The sequence below is a fragment of the Pteropus medius genome, unplaced genomic scaffold (genome assembly GCF_902729225.1).
Source record: "Pteropus medius unplaced genomic scaffold, Ma_sr-lr_union100, whole genome shotgun sequence".
Lineage (NCBI taxonomy): Eukaryota > Metazoa > Chordata > Mammalia > Chiroptera > Pteropodidae > Pteropus > Pteropus medius.
The window spans coordinates 12,507,845-12,524,973 of record NW_024349801.1 but is presented as its reverse complement, the minus strand read 5'-3'; the positions used below and the strand labels follow the sequence as shown (position 1 = coordinate 12,524,973).

The 17,129-nt window shown below is 35.0% G+C and overlaps 1 protein-coding gene and 2 non-coding genes across 9 annotated transcripts in view; all 3 read left to right on the top strand.

The window, feature by feature from the left end:
* The window catches only part of CNOT1 (CCR4-NOT transcription complex subunit 1), an 81,683-nt gene that overhangs the window by 47,687 nt on the left and 16,867 nt on the right, over positions 1-17,129 (top strand). For 3 of the 7 annotated variants that reach the window (XM_039888851.1, XM_039888852.1, XM_039888855.1), the window contains 18 exons: positions 562-712; positions 1,931-2,132; positions 3,207-3,353; positions 4,467-4,591; positions 4,828-5,114; positions 5,943-6,021; positions 7,736-7,966; positions 8,246-8,386; positions 9,316-9,495; positions 11,023-11,139; positions 11,503-11,613; positions 11,945-12,022; positions 12,204-12,381; positions 13,200-13,330; positions 14,755-15,051; positions 15,718-15,858; positions 15,952-16,056; positions 16,690-16,809. In XM_039888851.1, coding sequence (XP_039744785.1) covers positions 562-712; positions 1,931-2,132; positions 3,207-3,353; positions 4,467-4,591; positions 4,828-5,114; positions 5,943-6,021; positions 7,736-7,966; positions 8,246-8,386; positions 9,316-9,495; positions 11,023-11,139; positions 11,503-11,613; positions 11,945-12,022; positions 12,204-12,381; positions 13,200-13,330; positions 14,755-15,051; positions 15,718-15,858; positions 15,952-16,056; positions 16,690-16,809 — 2,821 coding nt within the window. The remainder of the gene's footprint in view (positions 1-561; positions 713-1,930; positions 2,133-3,206; positions 3,354-4,466; positions 4,592-4,827; positions 5,115-5,942; positions 6,022-7,735; positions 7,967-8,245; positions 8,387-9,315; positions 9,496-11,022; positions 11,140-11,502; positions 11,614-11,944; positions 12,023-12,203; positions 12,382-13,199; positions 13,331-14,754; positions 15,052-15,717; positions 15,859-15,951; positions 16,057-16,689; positions 16,810-17,129) is intronic. The other 4 variants (XM_039888857.1, XM_039888854.1, XM_039888856.1 and 1 more) reach the window with 2 other exon arrangements.
* On the top strand, positions 1,010-1,145 carry LOC120581105 (small nucleolar RNA SNORA50). The gene has a single exon (XR_005647155.1). It is a non-coding gene; the product is annotated as a small nucleolar RNA SNORA50 (small nucleolar RNA).
* LOC120581104 (small nucleolar RNA SNORA46) lies at positions 10,149-10,286 on the top strand. Its single transcript, XR_005647154.1, has one exon. It is a non-coding gene; the product is annotated as a small nucleolar RNA SNORA46 (small nucleolar RNA).

The following is a 17,129-nucleotide window of genomic DNA, read 5'->3' as shown; positions in this document are numbered from 1 at the left end:
AATCTAAGACAATATCAAGTTTGTAGAGTTTATAAGTACAATTGGTTCCATGGTTTTATGAGGGAGTAACACTGTAAGATAAGAAAGTGGATTTTTCTGTAACACATTTTTCCTAGTACTTGACATTTTAGAAGTCAGTCAGTTGTCTATATGGTTGCCAAGTGTAGTTATTGATTACGTGTATGATATTTTTTACCTATATATACTTAAATAACTGTCTTATCTTTGAGAAACTAGTATAAAAATTGCTTATTTGTTTGCTTTGATATGTCCAGGTTTGGGCATAATTTTTGACAAAGTAGTTGAGGGGATAGATTGTTTTTTTGGAGTGTTTTAAAATATATTGGTTGTATTATACACAAAGTTTAGTTTCAGAGATGTAAATTGGATACTTAGAAGAGAAAACCAATGGCTCAGAAAATCCTAGTGAATAATGACAGATGCAAAGACATGGGATATGGTGGAAATTTAGCTGGATGTTCCAGCAGATTTTCTTTATTAGAGAATCAGATTTAAGTGTTCTGGGGAACAATAAGTGATATTTTTCACATTTCTCTTTAGGAGTGTTTCTCAGGAGTTGTCAGAAACCATCCTCACCATGGTAGCCAATTGCAGTAATGTTATGAATAAGGCCAGACAACCGCCACCTGGAGTTATGCCAAAAGGACGCCCTCCTAGTGCTAGCAGCTTAGATGCCATTTCTCCTGTTCAGGTAAATGAATGCTACAATTGGTACATCTGTATTTGTTCATAGATTTGGAATAGAATAAGCTTCTACGCCATCATTAACAATATACTCAAAGGGAAATTTGTCTGAATTTATTATATTTTAGATAATTGCATGTCTAGCATCCACTACTACATTTAAAGGAGATCCATAAATAGGCACTGTAGTTGAGAATAGTTTTTGATCATCAAATAGAACATGACTCTGAAAGGAAAGATGCAAAACAACTTATTTAGGTAAATGGTAGGGACTTCTTTTTAAAATAAGAATAACTTGAGAAATAAGCACTGCCTTTGAACCTGATATGTCTTGTTTGTAGCTTCACGGGCCAAGCAACAGTGCTAGAGCATAAGGACTTGTTATAACTGGGGCTCTTCAGCTCTCAACTGAACTGCTCTTTTAAAGACAAGGTACATTTAAGTTACTCCCTGACACCAACCACACCCTTTTCTCTGGGAGCAACATACTCCGCTTCTAGTTTCAGCTGCATTGAATGGCAGATTGGGGTTTAAGGAAAGAAAACATTTAGTGATTTTCAGTGGCCACTTTATAAAAGGCACTTTGCATATCATTTTCTATAGTCATGAAGGTTTGAAATAATACCACAAGCTGAGAAGCTTAGAAGTGCAGTTATTACATATTTTTTAAAATCTTGTGAATAGCATACCTTATTTATTTATTTTTTTAAATTAAACTAGAGCTTATCTCCATCCCCAAAGATTTTCAGATTTTGACTAGATTTACTTGTTTGGACTGGAAGATTTATTTTTAATTTCTTAATGCTTTTATTGTATTTAAAGTTAAATAAGATTGAGGGATTCTTTTTGTTTTAAAGTGGCTAATTGGAAATTGTAAGGTCCTAATGTAACAGCTGTGCCATATCAGTTCTAAATACTTAGTTAAATTACAGCTGCGGGGCAATTCATGTTAAATGTTATTCTTGGAGTTTTGTAGCCCTCATATTATGGCTCTGATACTTTTGCACAGGCTAATTCTTTAAATCTACTTCATCTACAATAATACTAAGAAAAAAAGACTGGCACACTTGACTTGATTTTGGGATTTAAGTATTATGATTGAATGGGGCTTTGCAATTTAGTTATTAAGCATATAAAGAACTGTTGATAAAGATTGTTTTACCTTTGTCATAAGTTTGTTTTGCTTAAAGTATGTTTAATACATTTTTATAATGTTTTTCTTTAGATTGACCCTCTAGCTGGAATGGCATCTCTTAGTATAGGTGGTTCAGCTGCCCCTCACACCCAGAGTATGCAGGGTTTTCCACCAAATTTGGGTTCTGCATTCAGTACCCCTCAGTCACCAGCAAAAGCATTTCCACCCCTTTCTACCCCAAATCAAACAACTGCATTCAGTGGTATTGGAGGACTTTCATCACAGCTCCCAGGTAAGGGTGGGTGGGGACGCAGATTATTTGTAATATTCATCGTGCCTTAGTGTATGATAAGGGATTTGGAGTGACTGTGATAAGGAAAGCTCCTTAAACTAAATTGTGAAAGTTGCTTTAACATCTATAGTTGGGAAGAGAGAAACACTATACTATTATAATATTAATTCTTTGAATTGCAATTTAGATACCATATTTTTAAAGTTAGTGAAATTCAGTAAGAATTCTTTATTACCAGATGGTAATAATTTGTGTTAATCACAAATTCTGTAGGACTTAAGCTTAAATCAAGAACTCACACCTTTATGAATTACTCAAGGTTTGTATAATGAAGGTTGGAAATATTTCACACTTAGATTCAGGTGTATGTTCTTCACTGTACCTCACCTACCTTGAAAATGATAGTAAATCTCTAAAACTTGTCAGTTTCTTAAAATATTTTGGCTTTTAGCTTTATATTGAAATAAAGGTTACATTTTCCCGTCTTTGGACCCACTTGTTTTCTTCTAAGCTATAGGTACCTTTTGTCTTTGTAATTTTAGAGTATTAAAACCTAAAGACAAAGATAGTGCCACTATTACCTAGTTAACACTGCAGCTATATGTTTCTAGCCTCGCTGTTCATTTATGTACACCAGATTTACTTAGTAAAGCCTTCTTAGCAGAGTCCTAACTATTGTAAGATTGTTTGCTAGAGTTAAGAGGAATAAAGAAAGAAGTCTTGGCTGATGTTAACTTAGAAGGTAGTAACATGAAATTTTTCAATTTTAATCATTGAGGAAAGCAAGCCAGTTTTTCTTATTTTGACTACCTTATATCACACATGAGAATGTACAATTAAAATTTTGCATATAAATATCTTATCAAGAATATAAAGAAACTAGTAATTCTAAATGCTAAAGAAATTTTGACATTGTTTTCATCTATTTATTTTAGATTCTCTCTAAAATTAAATAGACATTGCAAGAGAGCTAACAGGGACCCTGACTTTTTAAATAAGAACTTATATTTTTGATGTGAATGAAGTCAAGAACATGAGTAATGATAAGACTTCTGGCTGCTTCGTTCTTTCTAGTAGGTGGTCTTGGCACAGGCAGCCTGACTGGTATAGGAACTGGGGCTCTTGGACTCCCTGCAGTGAATAACGATCCTTTTGTACAGAGGAAACTGGGCACCTCTGGACTGAACCAGCCTACATTCCAGCAGAGTAAGATGAAACCTTGTAAGTGGTAGTGTTGTCTGTGATTGTGAAGTGTGACTGATGCACATAAAACTTTTTTGATTATATGTCCAATTTGTTGTTTCTATAGTTATATGGACAAAACATTGACTTAATATATTGTTAGTAGGGCCATATGTTGATAGTCCTCCTTGATCAGTGGGAGTAAATTTCACGAATTTGAATTACCGAAATGAAAATGTGAGATAACACTACCTTTGATCTGGATTGCTGGAACAAAGTGATGGAGGATTAATAAGAGTTAGCAGCCTTAGGGGTGTTATCCTAATAGTAAAAAGTATAGTAAAGAGAAAAGTAAAACTTTATATTTAGAAAGAAAAATCTTATACTTACCGTAAAATTTTGTTGTCGTTATTTTTTGACAAATCAAGAGCAGGATTTTAGATTTCTGTTTCAGCTTAGGAGTTTATAAAATAACTATGTTTTATTTTAAGGTTATAGCTTTATGATATATATCATCTTACTATATATAATACAGATTGCCACATAATATATGTGATTAATTTAATTTACAAATTTTCATCTCCTTAGTAAGTTTTTTCTCAGAGTCCAAGAAGTTCTCTTTGTCAATACATAGGCATAATTAACTTATAAATAACCTCGTTGTTGAGACTGAAATATTCATTATATGAGATTTCAAACTATACCAACTGACTTGAAAAATGATAGTGTGAAAGGCTTGTTTGAATGTTATGTTTTGTAGCATGCTCTGTGTTTATGTGGGTGTGTCATACACATGCATCGATAATTCTTATATGTTGAATGTGATGTTTATTATAAAGTAGTAAAGAGTTGTTAACCTTGAATGAGGTTGTATTAAGGGTAAGTGCATTGTGAATTTGAACCTAGTGGATTTTCATGGCATAATTAAAGTTCTGATGAAAATATTAAGGTAGAACTATAGTTGTAAGACAGTTTTGTTTAAATCCTTTATGTGAACCGGAAACACTTAAATATTGAAACTTGACTACTTAATATTTCAGTTTAATTTTTCCCTTAATATTAAAACTATATTGGTAACTTTAGCCCTCTGTGTTTTATGGGGAGTAAAGTAAGAGCCTAAATGTCCACTGGTTGCTTTTCTGTTTCTAACAGCGGACTTGTCTCAGGTGTGGCCAGAGGCAAACCAGCACTTTAGTAAAGAAATAGACGATGAAGCAAACAGCTATTTCCAGAGAATATATAATCACCCACCACATCCAACTATGTCTGTTGATGAGGTGAGTGTCTAGAATGATCGAAATCTTTATGGTTTGGGTAAATCTTAAATGCCCCTTTTAAAGTTTTTAGAAATTTATTTCAAAGTGTTTTGATATATCTGTGCATCTTTTGAAACCTTAACATCTCAAGCTCAGTTTATTGTTTATTCTGCTTAATAAGTCTATTAAGAGTATTTTAGGAAGGCTCTTAATAAATTTCTTTTATGTGTGTATTGTTTTTATCTTGCTTTTTCCAGGTATTAGAAATGCTACAGAGGTTTAAAGACTCTACCATAAAGAGAGAACGAGAAGTATTTAATTGTATGCTAAGGAACTTGTTTGAAGAATATCGGTTTTTCCCCCAGTACCCTGATAAAGAGTTACATATAACTGCCTGCCTGTTTGGTGGGATAATTGAAAAAGGACTGGTCACTTACATGGCACTAGGTCTGGCCCTGCGATATGTTCTTGAAGCCTTACGCAAGCCTTTTGGATCCAAAATGTATTATTTCGGGATTGCTGCACTAGATAGATTTAAAAATAGGTGAGTGGATAGGTTTCCTGTGAAGCTTCTCTTCATAATATAAGGAGAAATAATACCTATTATTTATTAACTGTTTCTTGCCATGTCCCATCATTATACATGTATTAACTAATCTTAACAACTGTGTGAGGTAGAAAAGGAAGATGTGAAAATAATTGTTTATTTAGTTATAAAATGAGGTATACTTTATACACAGTGAAAACCACCATTTTATTGTACAGTTCTTCAAATTTATACAGTTGTGTACCTACCACAATTACAATTACAATTAAGATTGAATATATCCATCACCCCCAAGTAGTTCTCTTGTTTCCCCTCTGAATTTCACCTTCCCCCACTTCTAACCCCTGGCAATCAACTGTCTTCTAGAGTGTTATTTAAATTAACTCATACACAGTCTGTATGAGTGATTTCTTGCACTTAGCATGATGCTTTTCCAATTCATCCATGTTGCTTCATGTTTCAGTGGTTTCTTCTTGCTGACCAGTATCCCATTGTATGGATTAAGTACAAATTGTTTTTCCATTCACCTTTTGAACATTTTAGAGTTAACAGATAGCAGTTTTAGTGGCTCATTATAATCTAAGTAAAATAAGACCTTTTAAAAAACATATATTCTGTTTTGTGATGTAAAAGGAGTGAAGTTCATAAATATTTTCCCCTCTACTTATGTGCTTTTCCCTTTGGCATTCTCATCAAGTAAGGTATTTCATAGGTAGAATGAGAGAAGTGGCCTAGAATAGCCTTTAGAAGAAAATTTTTGTTAATTGTACGGCTTCTGTTTGGTCTTCCATAAAATAATGAACGAATGAATGTTTTCTTTGGCAGATTGAAGGACTATCCCCAGTATTGTCAGCACTTGGCTTCTATCAGTCACTTTATGCAGTTTCCACATCATTTACAGGAGGTAAGCGACCTAAAACCTTTCTAGTAGTTGGAGGGTTTATCTATTTTAATTTGATTTTGGACACTGGGAATGGCTTTAAGATTTCTTTAAAGATTGGCATGATATAGGTATACATATAATATTGTTGCTTGTTTTTCACCTTAATAATAGGTCATGAAAAAATGTCATTTTTGGATTATCTTTTCTAAGCAACGGTTTTGCGTGATTTAATAAAATGCTTTCACCTGTATTTTAAACAGATAATGCTGTTGAATAGATATCTTTTACTGTTACCAAGAAAAACTTTGCTTTATTTTTAAAAGGATTTGGAATGGGAATCTTGGATAAAAATGAGTAATATTCCTCTGATTTAAATATGATTCAAAGCTGTTTCATGTAAAACTTAGATCAGTGTTTCTCAAAAATACAGCCTCCTTACCACTTGCTTTGATTTCTTTGAGGTATTTCTTGAAAAGGAGGGCAGTCCCTAAGGGCCAGAGAATACACATTTTAAGCCATCTTACAAGATCTTGAAATTTCTAAATCATTATTAGAGTGATTGATTTTAGCTTATTTGTAAATATTCATACCTTTGTCTTTGGTCATAGCTTACAGAAAAGAAAGTGGATTAATATTTAACTTTATTTTATACAAAGCAGATAAATGGCTTTATAAGATCATATTTTAAGGAATCAGATCAGAATTTGAATCTACTTTTAATTCTACATTATTATTTAGTCCAGTGCTTTCTGCTTCATCCCCCTGGGGTAGTTTGTAAGAAGACACCATGGACCGAGAGGCAGGCGTATATTGATTTATGTGAGGAGGTCGGGGGAATGTACCAAAACTATAGTACTGAAACAGGAAAGCAGAGTTCTGAAAAGCTAGGACGTGAGGTTAGAGGCTTATCACAATCAAATGTATTTGGAATTAAGAGCCAGGAATGTAGATCTCAGAAGACTGGAGAGCAAGAGGGGTGGCATGGAAGTGATCACACGAAACAGTGGTCCCCAGAGAGGGGAAGGAGAGGCCCCTGTTTGTATTTCTATACTTAGTCAATTTGAAGGGCTATATTCTCTTCAGAGATTATCTTTTCTAGTTGAAAATGTCCTTTTTTGAATAGTTATTGAATATGTAGATAGTAGTTTATGTTTTGCCAGATACAGACTGTTGGAAATGATATCAGGAATCTTCTAATTTGGCTATGGGAACAAAGTTTATTCTGTGAAATGAAAAATACCTGTCCTAGATCATCCAGTATCATCGCTTACCCTCTACTTGGCTTGGCAGTGTACAGTGTGTTTTTGTTTTGTAGTAATATTACTGAGTGGTAACTCACATTGCAGTGTGTTTTTTAGGCCTTAGGTTTCTCATCAGCATCCACTTAAAAAAGATCAGTTTACTATATAAATTTAAAAGCTTTTAAAGTATACATGTATTAAGGAATTTAAATTTATATGCAGGTGTTTGTGGCTACTCTTTTAGAAGTTATTTTGCTAGACAAGTTTTTTCATAAATATTAATGTTTTAATCTCCTAAGGAATTTGCAGTGTATCTGTTTATGTGTCATATTTGGGTATATGGGCCAGGATGGGGCAAGGAATAAGAGATAGGTGAACCCAAAGAGTACTCTGTGATGATTTCTAGCCTCTCAGAAGTGAGGGGAGTGTAATTTAGATTTTTCTATTTCTGTTAAGAACTCTATTAATGTGTTTTCCTCTCCCTGCCCCCACAGTATATTGAGTATGGACAGCAGTCTAGAGATCCTCCTGTGAAAATGCAGGGCTCCATCACAACCCCCGGAAGTATTGCACTGGCTCAGGCTCAGGCTCAGGCCCAGGTTCCAGCAAAAGCACCCCTTGCTGGTCAGGTTAGCACTATGGTAACCACCTCAACAACCACCACTGTTGCTAAAACGGTTACAGTCACCAGGCCAACTGGAGTCAGCTTTAAGAAAGATGTGCCAGTAAGTAGGTTTATCTTTTTTTCTCTTCTAAAATTTGTCATCTTGTAATATAAGCATTAGCGAGCGTGTATTTTAATTTTACTACAAACACATGCCTTCTAAAAAAGGTATAAAGACCAACATTTCTCCCTTTATCTTCCTTCCCCAAATTTCCCAGAGGCAGCCACTATTAATAGTTTAATACATAGTCTTGCCAGGACTTCCAGTGCACAGTCATAAACACCGTGTGTATTTTTTATACATTTTAATTTGTTTATTTTATGTACTTTATTTCTTTAGCCTTCTATTAATACTACAAATATAGATACATTGCTTGTGGCCACAGATCAAACTGAAAGAATTGTAGAGCCCCCAGAAAATATCCAGGAGAAAATTGCATTTATCTTCAACAATCTCTCACAGTCGAATATGACACAAAAGGTGAGCATGATGAAATAGTTTATATATCACTATGAATGCTCTCTATTCTTATTCCTAATGGGTTGGGGGATTTATATTTGACATTCTGCATCCTTTTTAATACTTTAAAGGTAGAGGGTAACAGTGGTGTGGTTTCTGTAGACATTAAATAGCACTAGTTTTAAATGTAGTGTTCTGTAGTGAGTTTACAGATGTCTTGAAATAAACTTTATGATCTCATGATGACGGAAAGTTTCATTTGTACTTCTGGTTACAAGTCATGTCCCTCCCAGAGACCTTTAAGAGCATTTATTAGGTGCCTGATAACTGAGGTAGACCCTGTGAAAAGCATATACTTGCTTTACAAGACTGTGTGCTAAGACAATACTTGGAAATGCCTCTGTTAGCCAGTAAGATTAGCCTAAACAAGTAGGTTTGAGATATATGGAAGTAACGTCTTTTACAATCCCACCATAATTGATGTGGAAAAAAAATTGAAGCCTTTAATATCCTTTTTGGAAAAGAAGTATCAAACTTTATAGATAATTCCTGGAGATAGAAATTTAGGGAAACATAGTTCTGGTGTTAGGTCTGTTAGTGGCAGGTTATAGATTAGTAGTTTATCTTCTTTTGGTCAGATGGAAAGTTGGGAAAGTTGGGGGTAAGGGACTGACTACCTGTTGTATAATTTTAAAGTTGAAGGCGGCCATAGATGTTTCAGTCCTAATCCCCCCCAGTTTGAGAGATGATTGACTCTATACTAGTATGGAATAAAACATACTGTACTTCATAGCATCTCTGATAATGGGGGAGAGAGATGATAGCATGGTGATTTAGCTCCTAATTTTGCAAGAAGCCATCTGATGTAGTATTGTTCTCAGAAACAACACACATAACCACATTTTACCATCTTTTAATTGTATGCTTCACGTGTCAAATTGGTTGGCTAGGTTGAAGAACTCAAGGAAACTGTGAAGGAAGAATTTATGCCTTGGGTTTCACAATACCTGGTTATGAAGAGAGTCAGTATTGAGCCAAACTTTCACAGCTTGTATTCAAACTTCCTTGACACGCTGAAGAATCCTGAATTTAATAAGATGGTTCTAAATGAGACCTACAGAAACATCAAAGTAAGATTTAGTTTTTCTTTTCTGTTCTTTTCTGTTTCGAGTTTGGAAATACTTGATTGTACAGAAAATTTGGAGGTGGAGTGTTACTGTTTTTCCCTGTATGTTTTCTATATTAGGTAGCTATGAAAGTTGGTCCACCATTTGTTTCAAATACAGAACTAAATTTCATGAAGAATGTCCTCTTTAATTTGTTCTGAATTTATTTTCATCATTATATGCATGGTTATAAATCTTTACCCTCTCTGCATGTTAACTTGCTTTTGTTCACCTCCATGTTTTATTTGCAATATGCTCTTAGCTCTAGTCCATTTTCTTTTCAGTAGTCATAGAAATTCATTGTATGGATGTATATTGCTAATGGATATTTAGGTTGTTAACTTTCTCTATTAAAGAAACTACTGCAGTGAATGTTTTTGTTTTCGTCTTTAAGTGCTAGATCTCTCTCAACTCTAGACCTGTTTGTAGACTAGCTGTTGTTTAGGATTCTGAGCAGTTATTTTAAGGTGAGACTCTTCCTAATGAGCGAATGCTTATTTCATAAAATTCAAGTATTTTATTTCTTAGGATGAATAACTTTTCAAGAAAATGATGTGAACCAGCATACAGCTGTGGTTATTCCTTGCTGAATTACTTAGGATATGGGCTTAGGAGCCAGCACTATATTTAAACCTGTGAATGGGAATTTTCCTCATTATAGGTTACGCTGTAGTGCAAAAGAATTCCTGGCTCTTCCTGTTGCACAGCTGACTTTGTGCCATTCTGCTGTTGCTGCATGGAGTTAAGGAACATAACTACTTTATTATCTGATAGCAAGGATGACTGAGATATATGAAAGTTTCCACATACTTGGAAGCAAAATCTCAAGATATTTTAAACAGAATTTTAAATTGTATATTTAAATTTATAGCCATAAATTAAGAGGTACGATGTAGTAGATGGATATATGGTGATGGTTCTGTTCCCCTTAGGAAAGTAAGAACTAGAGAATTAATGAAATGGATTAGGTGTTTTAGATATTTGCAAAGATGTTTATAAGCAATATTATACTGTATTTCAGAGATGTACAGCCACCTGGATAATGCCAAAGATTGCAGTAGATATTGTGATCTTTGTTATGTTCCTTCATATGCCTGTTGTCTTGAAGGATTTAGAAGCATGGATAGAGTCGTCATTTGGATTAAATTTAGCTATTCAAAATAATTTACAGTTGGGTCTTGTGCTTCAAATTAGCTAATATTTTCACAGTTTTAAAATACTTTTCTGTGGGAGCATACATGACACTTTTAACCTGTGTACCTTGTATTTTGTGTGATGTTATATTACCTATTAAAACAATGTAAAGGTAAAAATGTCACTGAACACAACAAAATAGTGCTGTGTTAGTAAGTATGGAGTAGATCTGCTTTGGGGGCATGCTCTCGTAATTGATAGCTCGTTTTTACCATAGGTTAATGGAATTTTCAAACATTTAGTTGAGTTTTTTTTTCCATAAGCTCATTTTCATACTTTTAATTCTATATTTTTCAGGTTCTCCTGACCTCTGATAAAGCTGCAGCCAATTTCTCAGATCGTTCTTTGCTGAAGAACTTGGGACATTGGCTGGGAATGATTACACTAGCTAAAAATAAACCCATCTTACATACTGTAAGTTACAGCTAAAGGTTCATGTAAAACTTGAGAATGTTCATGTTATGTTTACAGCATATTGTGTCTAGAAGTCTTGACTTTATTTGGGGCTATTTTAATGCTTATTAGATGTTTGTAAGAGTTTGGCCCATGTTTTAAATCCCCAGTTGCATTCTCATTCATGGTCCCAATGTTTAGCAGAATAAATGAAAGCCACTGAAGTATGATTGTCACTACTTCCTTTCTGTGAGGCAGGGGTCAGATATTATATTGATTACTATTTTGAGGATGAGTTTAATAGGATTCCTTTCTTTGGGTACTTCGTACGGGGTTTTGAAGTATATTACCAGCTTTAAAAATATATATATTTTTTAATTCTAGGACTTGGATGTGAAATCTTTGCTGCTAGAGGCTTATGTTAAAGGACAGCAAGAATTGCTCTATGTAGTGCCCTTTGTTGCCAAAGTCTTAGAGTCTAGCATTCGTAGTGTGGTGAGTAGATTTTAATATTTTATCAATGGCTAAATTTTAAGAGTTTGTTTCAGCACAAGGTCAAGAGGTTATATCCTTAGTTCTTATGAACATAGCTCTGCTTCAATCAGTTTTTCTCAGGTAAACTTGGATTTCCAATATGAACGGTTAAGTAGAATTATAGGACTGATTCTAATAGGTGATTTTGGGTTTTGGTTTTTTACTGAAATATGATATAGATGGGAAGGCTAGGGGTTTTGTTATGGCCACATAAGTATAAATGCTAAACTGTTTTAAATAATACAAATTAAAGTGATTTTGGGGCCAGCTTAACATAATAGCTTTTCTTTAGGTTTTTAGGCCACCCAACCCCTGGACAATGGCAATTATGAATGTATTAGCTGAGCTACATCAGGAACATGACTTAAAGGTAAATTTGTTGCTTCTTTATTCTTTAGAATATTCTCTGCCTTGACGTTATTAAAATTTACAGGAAAAGTAGAGTATTTTGGGGAAAGTAACACTGTAATAATTGGGTAAGAATAGTGTATGTTATGAATAAAACCAAATTTTTATTTTTAAAATTCTAATTGAATATTGGAATTATTCAGTTAAACTTGAAGTTTGAGATTGAGGTCCTCTGCAAGAACCTTGCATTAGACATCAATGAGCTAAAACCTGGAAACCTCCTAAAGGATAAAGATCGCCTAAAGAACTTAGATGAGCAACTCTCTGCTCCAAAGAAAGATGTCAAACAGCCAGAAGAACTCCCTCCCATCACAACCACAAGTAAGTGTGATAATTAGCTAGATCTGCACTTAAAATGTTCTCTTAAATGGTATATCTCCATGAATATGGCAAGTTGTAATTGTTCTACGTTATGTGGTGCTGAAACTTTGTATATTTTTTGGTGAGCTTTCTAAATTATTAAGGAAATGTTAGCAATATCTAGGCATTGTCTTACTGTATTAGAATCTATCTGAGTAATTTATATTGTATTCTTAATTATGCCGGGTTATTTTTTATATTGTTTGAGATTTCAGAATCCATGGCATGACAGTCTGTGTTATTCCTCAAATATGAGAATGGCCAGACCAGCTAGACCCTAGCCCTGAGAGGGGATTATTTTACTTGGGTCAAGAGGATTGGAAGTGTGGGGGCTATAGAGGTGGTGTTGAACAAATGATTTGGGAGGTATGGTTAGAATAAACCAGCTTTTCTTGCTGAGCCCTCAGTAGCTAAGAATCCCCAGATGACCCAGGGAACAGCCTAGGTTGAAAATACTCACTTATAATAAAGAATGATCCAACAAGATTTGGGCCTTCTAATATGGCATGACCCCTTAATTGTTTTCCATGCTAATGGGCACTGCCACTGACATAGTTTTACATGCTTTGTTCAAATCTCTGTTGTTGTTGTTTTTTTAAATCCCACACAGAATGTCCCTTATAATTCAGGATAGGGAAGATGTGACCTGTGCCACCCTCGACCAATGGCCCCCCAATCCTATTAGTTTACTAAAATAAAAGCTGCTCGATATCCTGATAATTTTATAGTAAGGTCAGGAAATATGCTTTTTTTATTAGCTGTTATCTCTTTACATTTAGCAACTTCTACGACACCAGCTACCAGTACCACCTGTACAGCCACGGTTCCACCACAGCCACAGTACAGCTACCATGACATCAATGTCTATTCCCTCGCAGGCCTGGCACCACACATTACTCTAAACCCAACAGTAAGTAGACACCATACCGTCCCCCACCTCTGTTTTGTAACTGGGTAAACTGGTCACTTGGCCTTCCGCTATCTCCTTCTTTGTGGAGTCCTAGGTTGTAAGCTTCTGTACAGAGAGCCAGAGATTAGGAACAGCTATGGTAGTATAGCTGGGATTTTTTTTCTGCTCTAAAAATAGTCATTGTGACTAGACATAATATATAGTTACCGCATGTCCAAACCCATGATATTAAAAATAAGACAACTGGCAATATAATCACAATCTCCAAGAATTCCTTTACACAGATCAGAAGATCCATAGCTTTTTTGCTCTTTATTTTCATTATCATGTCACATTACCCTTGCATTAAGCCACTTTTTTTTTCTCAGATAGCTGGAACTGAGCTGATTTCATGTATATATATGAAAACTCCAGGTCAGAGTCTGGAAGTGGGATTTCAATCTTTAAGTTATCTTTCTGTGGCCTGGTTCTGGGAGGCAGTCTGGTCTAAACTGATAAATAACTTCTCATCAATCCTTTTTATTTACTTAAAGGCAGTATTTTACTGTGTATATTCAGATTGACAATTGGTTATCTTCAGTCTTTTAGTATGCTTAACATTTTTTAGTTCAGAATCAGATATGTGGAATTTTCATGGTCTTTGCTTTTGGAAAACAATGTTCACAAATACAAGCGTAACATTAATCCATTGAACTTTTGTATTTAAAGGACTTAAAATGATTTCAAAGAGATCATTTTAAACTGGCCTTCCTTTTTTTCTATAAATGTGGTGCTTAGTATCTGAAGGAAAAACCTAGATCTAGAAATCGTGATTCCCCTTTATATAACTCCCAGTAATCTGAATACTTTTGTGTGTTCTTCATTAATATTTTAAAAATTTCTTAGCAATTAAGTTAAAGAGACTGAGTTTTAGGGCATATTTTATACCAGAGAAAAGATTGGAAACAGTTTTTCAAATGGAGCAAAAGGCTTCAGTTTACAATAATGTAAAATGCTTGCTATTTTAAGGACTTATTCGTAGCAATACGTTGCATAGAAAGCATTTTCTCTGTAAACTTGATTCTTTTTGTATTTCTCTAAGCTGTTAAAGAAGTTACTTTAAGAGTACTTAAGCCACAATTTTACCTGAGCAGGTAGTGTGTCTTGAATCAGGTAATGCATGTTGTATTGAACAATTTTGCCCATTAAACTTAGACTTTTGAAAAAAATCAAAGACATATTATGCATCACAAGGTATATACTGAATACTACTCTCTCTTTGTAGCCCAGCTCCTGATTCTTGAGCTTTTTATTGGTTAAAGTGGAAATTGGTAGTTAATAGTTAACCTTGAAGCAATTCCAAAATCATGGGTGTGATTACCGGTGAAAATTGAATTGTCTTATTTAAACAAGCTGTTGACATAACTTGTTTTTTTCCTACATAGATTCCCTTGTTTCAGGCCCATCCGCAGTTGAAGCAGTGTGTACGTCAAGCGATTGAACGGGCTGTCCAGGAGTTGGTCCATCCTGTGGTGGATCGATCAATTAAGATTGCCATGACTACTTGTGAGCAAATAGTCAGGAAGGATTTTGCCCTGGATTCTGAGGAATCTCGAATGCGAATAGCAGCTCATCACATGATGCGTAACTTGACAGCTGGCATGGCTATGATTACTTGCAGGGAACCTTTGCTCATGAGCATATCTACGAATCTGAAAAACAGTTTTGCCTCAGCTCTTCGTGTAAGTTGATTATTTCCTTGCTGTAGTACAAAACTCATTAACTGCTTGTCTGAAAGTTTTTCTTTGTGTTTTCACTTAACTCTGTCACAATATTTGTTTGATGTCTTTCTCTTAGATTGTAAATCTTGAGAGGTAAAGCATCATGTCCGTTTTTGCTCACTATTATATCTTCAACACAGTATTTGGCAGATAGTAGATACCTAAATATTTGTTTATTGATTTAAAGAAAGATTTTTAAAAAATGCATACATTAATAATAACCTTGATTCTGTTTACCATGAAGAATTTAGATTGAAGCACTTGAGTAAGACAGTATAAAATGTTTAAAATGACTTTATATGTGTCCACATATAAGTGTATACTCTTCAAATAACTCAATTATATTAATTTTAGGTCTCAGGTATCACACTTAATAATGCCTTTCCTGTTTTCATATTTGTTCACTGTCTTCACAACAGTATGGTTAAGATATTTCAGGTGAGTGGTATTTTTATGTACAGATGAAGAGGATTGTTAGACTATATCATGGTCACAGCCAGTGAGTCATAAGTACAGTGAGAACTTTTAAACTTCATTTGTCTAAGCACTGCATTTATTACCTTCTTGGTCTTGTCCTTCCACAGAAAGCTTTAAATCTTTTTCTTTCGTCTCTCTTCTTCCCAACAGACTGCATCCCCACAACAAAGGGAAATGATGGATCAGGCAGCTGCTCAGTTAGCTCAGGACAATTGTGAATTAGCCTGCTGTTTTATTCAGAAGACTGCAGTAGAAAAAGCAGGCCCTGAGATGGACAAGAGATTAGCAACTGTAAGTGTTTAGCGTTTGCCTTTTAAGTTTTTTGTTTCCTGTTTAAGAAAGTACCTCATAACAAGAACCTCAGTGACTTTTTTTCATTTGCAGGAATTTGAGCTGAGAAAACATGCTAGGCAAGAAGGGCGCAGGTACTGTGATCCTGTTGTGTTAACATACCAAGCTGAGCGGATGCCAGAGCAAATCAGATTGAAAGTGAGAATTGGGGGCTGTGTCTCTTCTTGCCCCATCTGTTTTCTTTCTGTTCTTGTTGCTTCAACTCCTCACCAGGACTAGGACAGTGAGGTTAAATGTTGTTTCAGAGAAGGCTTCTCACCTTAGTAGCGTTTCGTGTAAAGGCAACCTGTGGAGAAGGTATGGATAGAGCTTAGATGTGCTCCCTGCCCACCCTGCTCCCAGTTGTTGAAGTGCTATTACTGTAAAGAGTTCATATGCCTGTTAGTTTTATGTTTCCCAGCTTGATCTTTCCTTCTGGCACTTGTGCTTTTATTGCTAGTTGCTCATCAGTGATAAGATGCTAAAAAAAATCTAATCATTTCTATCAGCTCCATTGGAGAATTGCAGTAGTGTGGTCCTATCAGAGGCATTTTTCCAGTGGAAAAACTCTTACCGAATTTATAAATGAGGGTGACTCTGACAGGATTCAGGGAAGTGTGAAACGGCGTGTGCACACACATGCGTATTCAGTCATGCTGTTACACATCTTAATGACTCCTGTGTCCCTTCTCAGAACCCCTGTGCTTACTTCCATGCAAACTTTCCACTTTCAAAAAAATTTTCCTTTGATTGTGAAGAGGATCCTGTCACAATTGGTTTTCTTCTTCCAAGGTTGGTGGTGTGGACCCAAAGCAGCTGGCTGTTTATGAAGAATTTGCACGCAATGTGCCTGGCTTCTTGCCTACTAATGATTTAAGTCAGCCCACGGGATTTTTAGCTCAGCCTATGAAGGTAAATACTTGTCGTGGATTAAATTGAGTTTTACAGTTTAATTTGAATGTTTTTGTCAGTTAATCTGTCACTTGCTTCCTGGAGTTTAAGGGGAATTTTTTGTGAGGTTATTTTAATGCTCATGTTCGGCCTAATTAGAGGAATTTACATGGCTTCCCTGGTTGTTTTGTTTTTTGCTGGTTTTTTTTTTTTTAAGTAGAAATGTTTCCTAAAAATTTGAAGCAGTTATTTACAGAAAAGTTGAAATTGTAGGAGGAAACATTTTTCCCTGAACTATTTGAACATAAAGTGCTGACCTTGATGAACCAATCGCTCTTGAA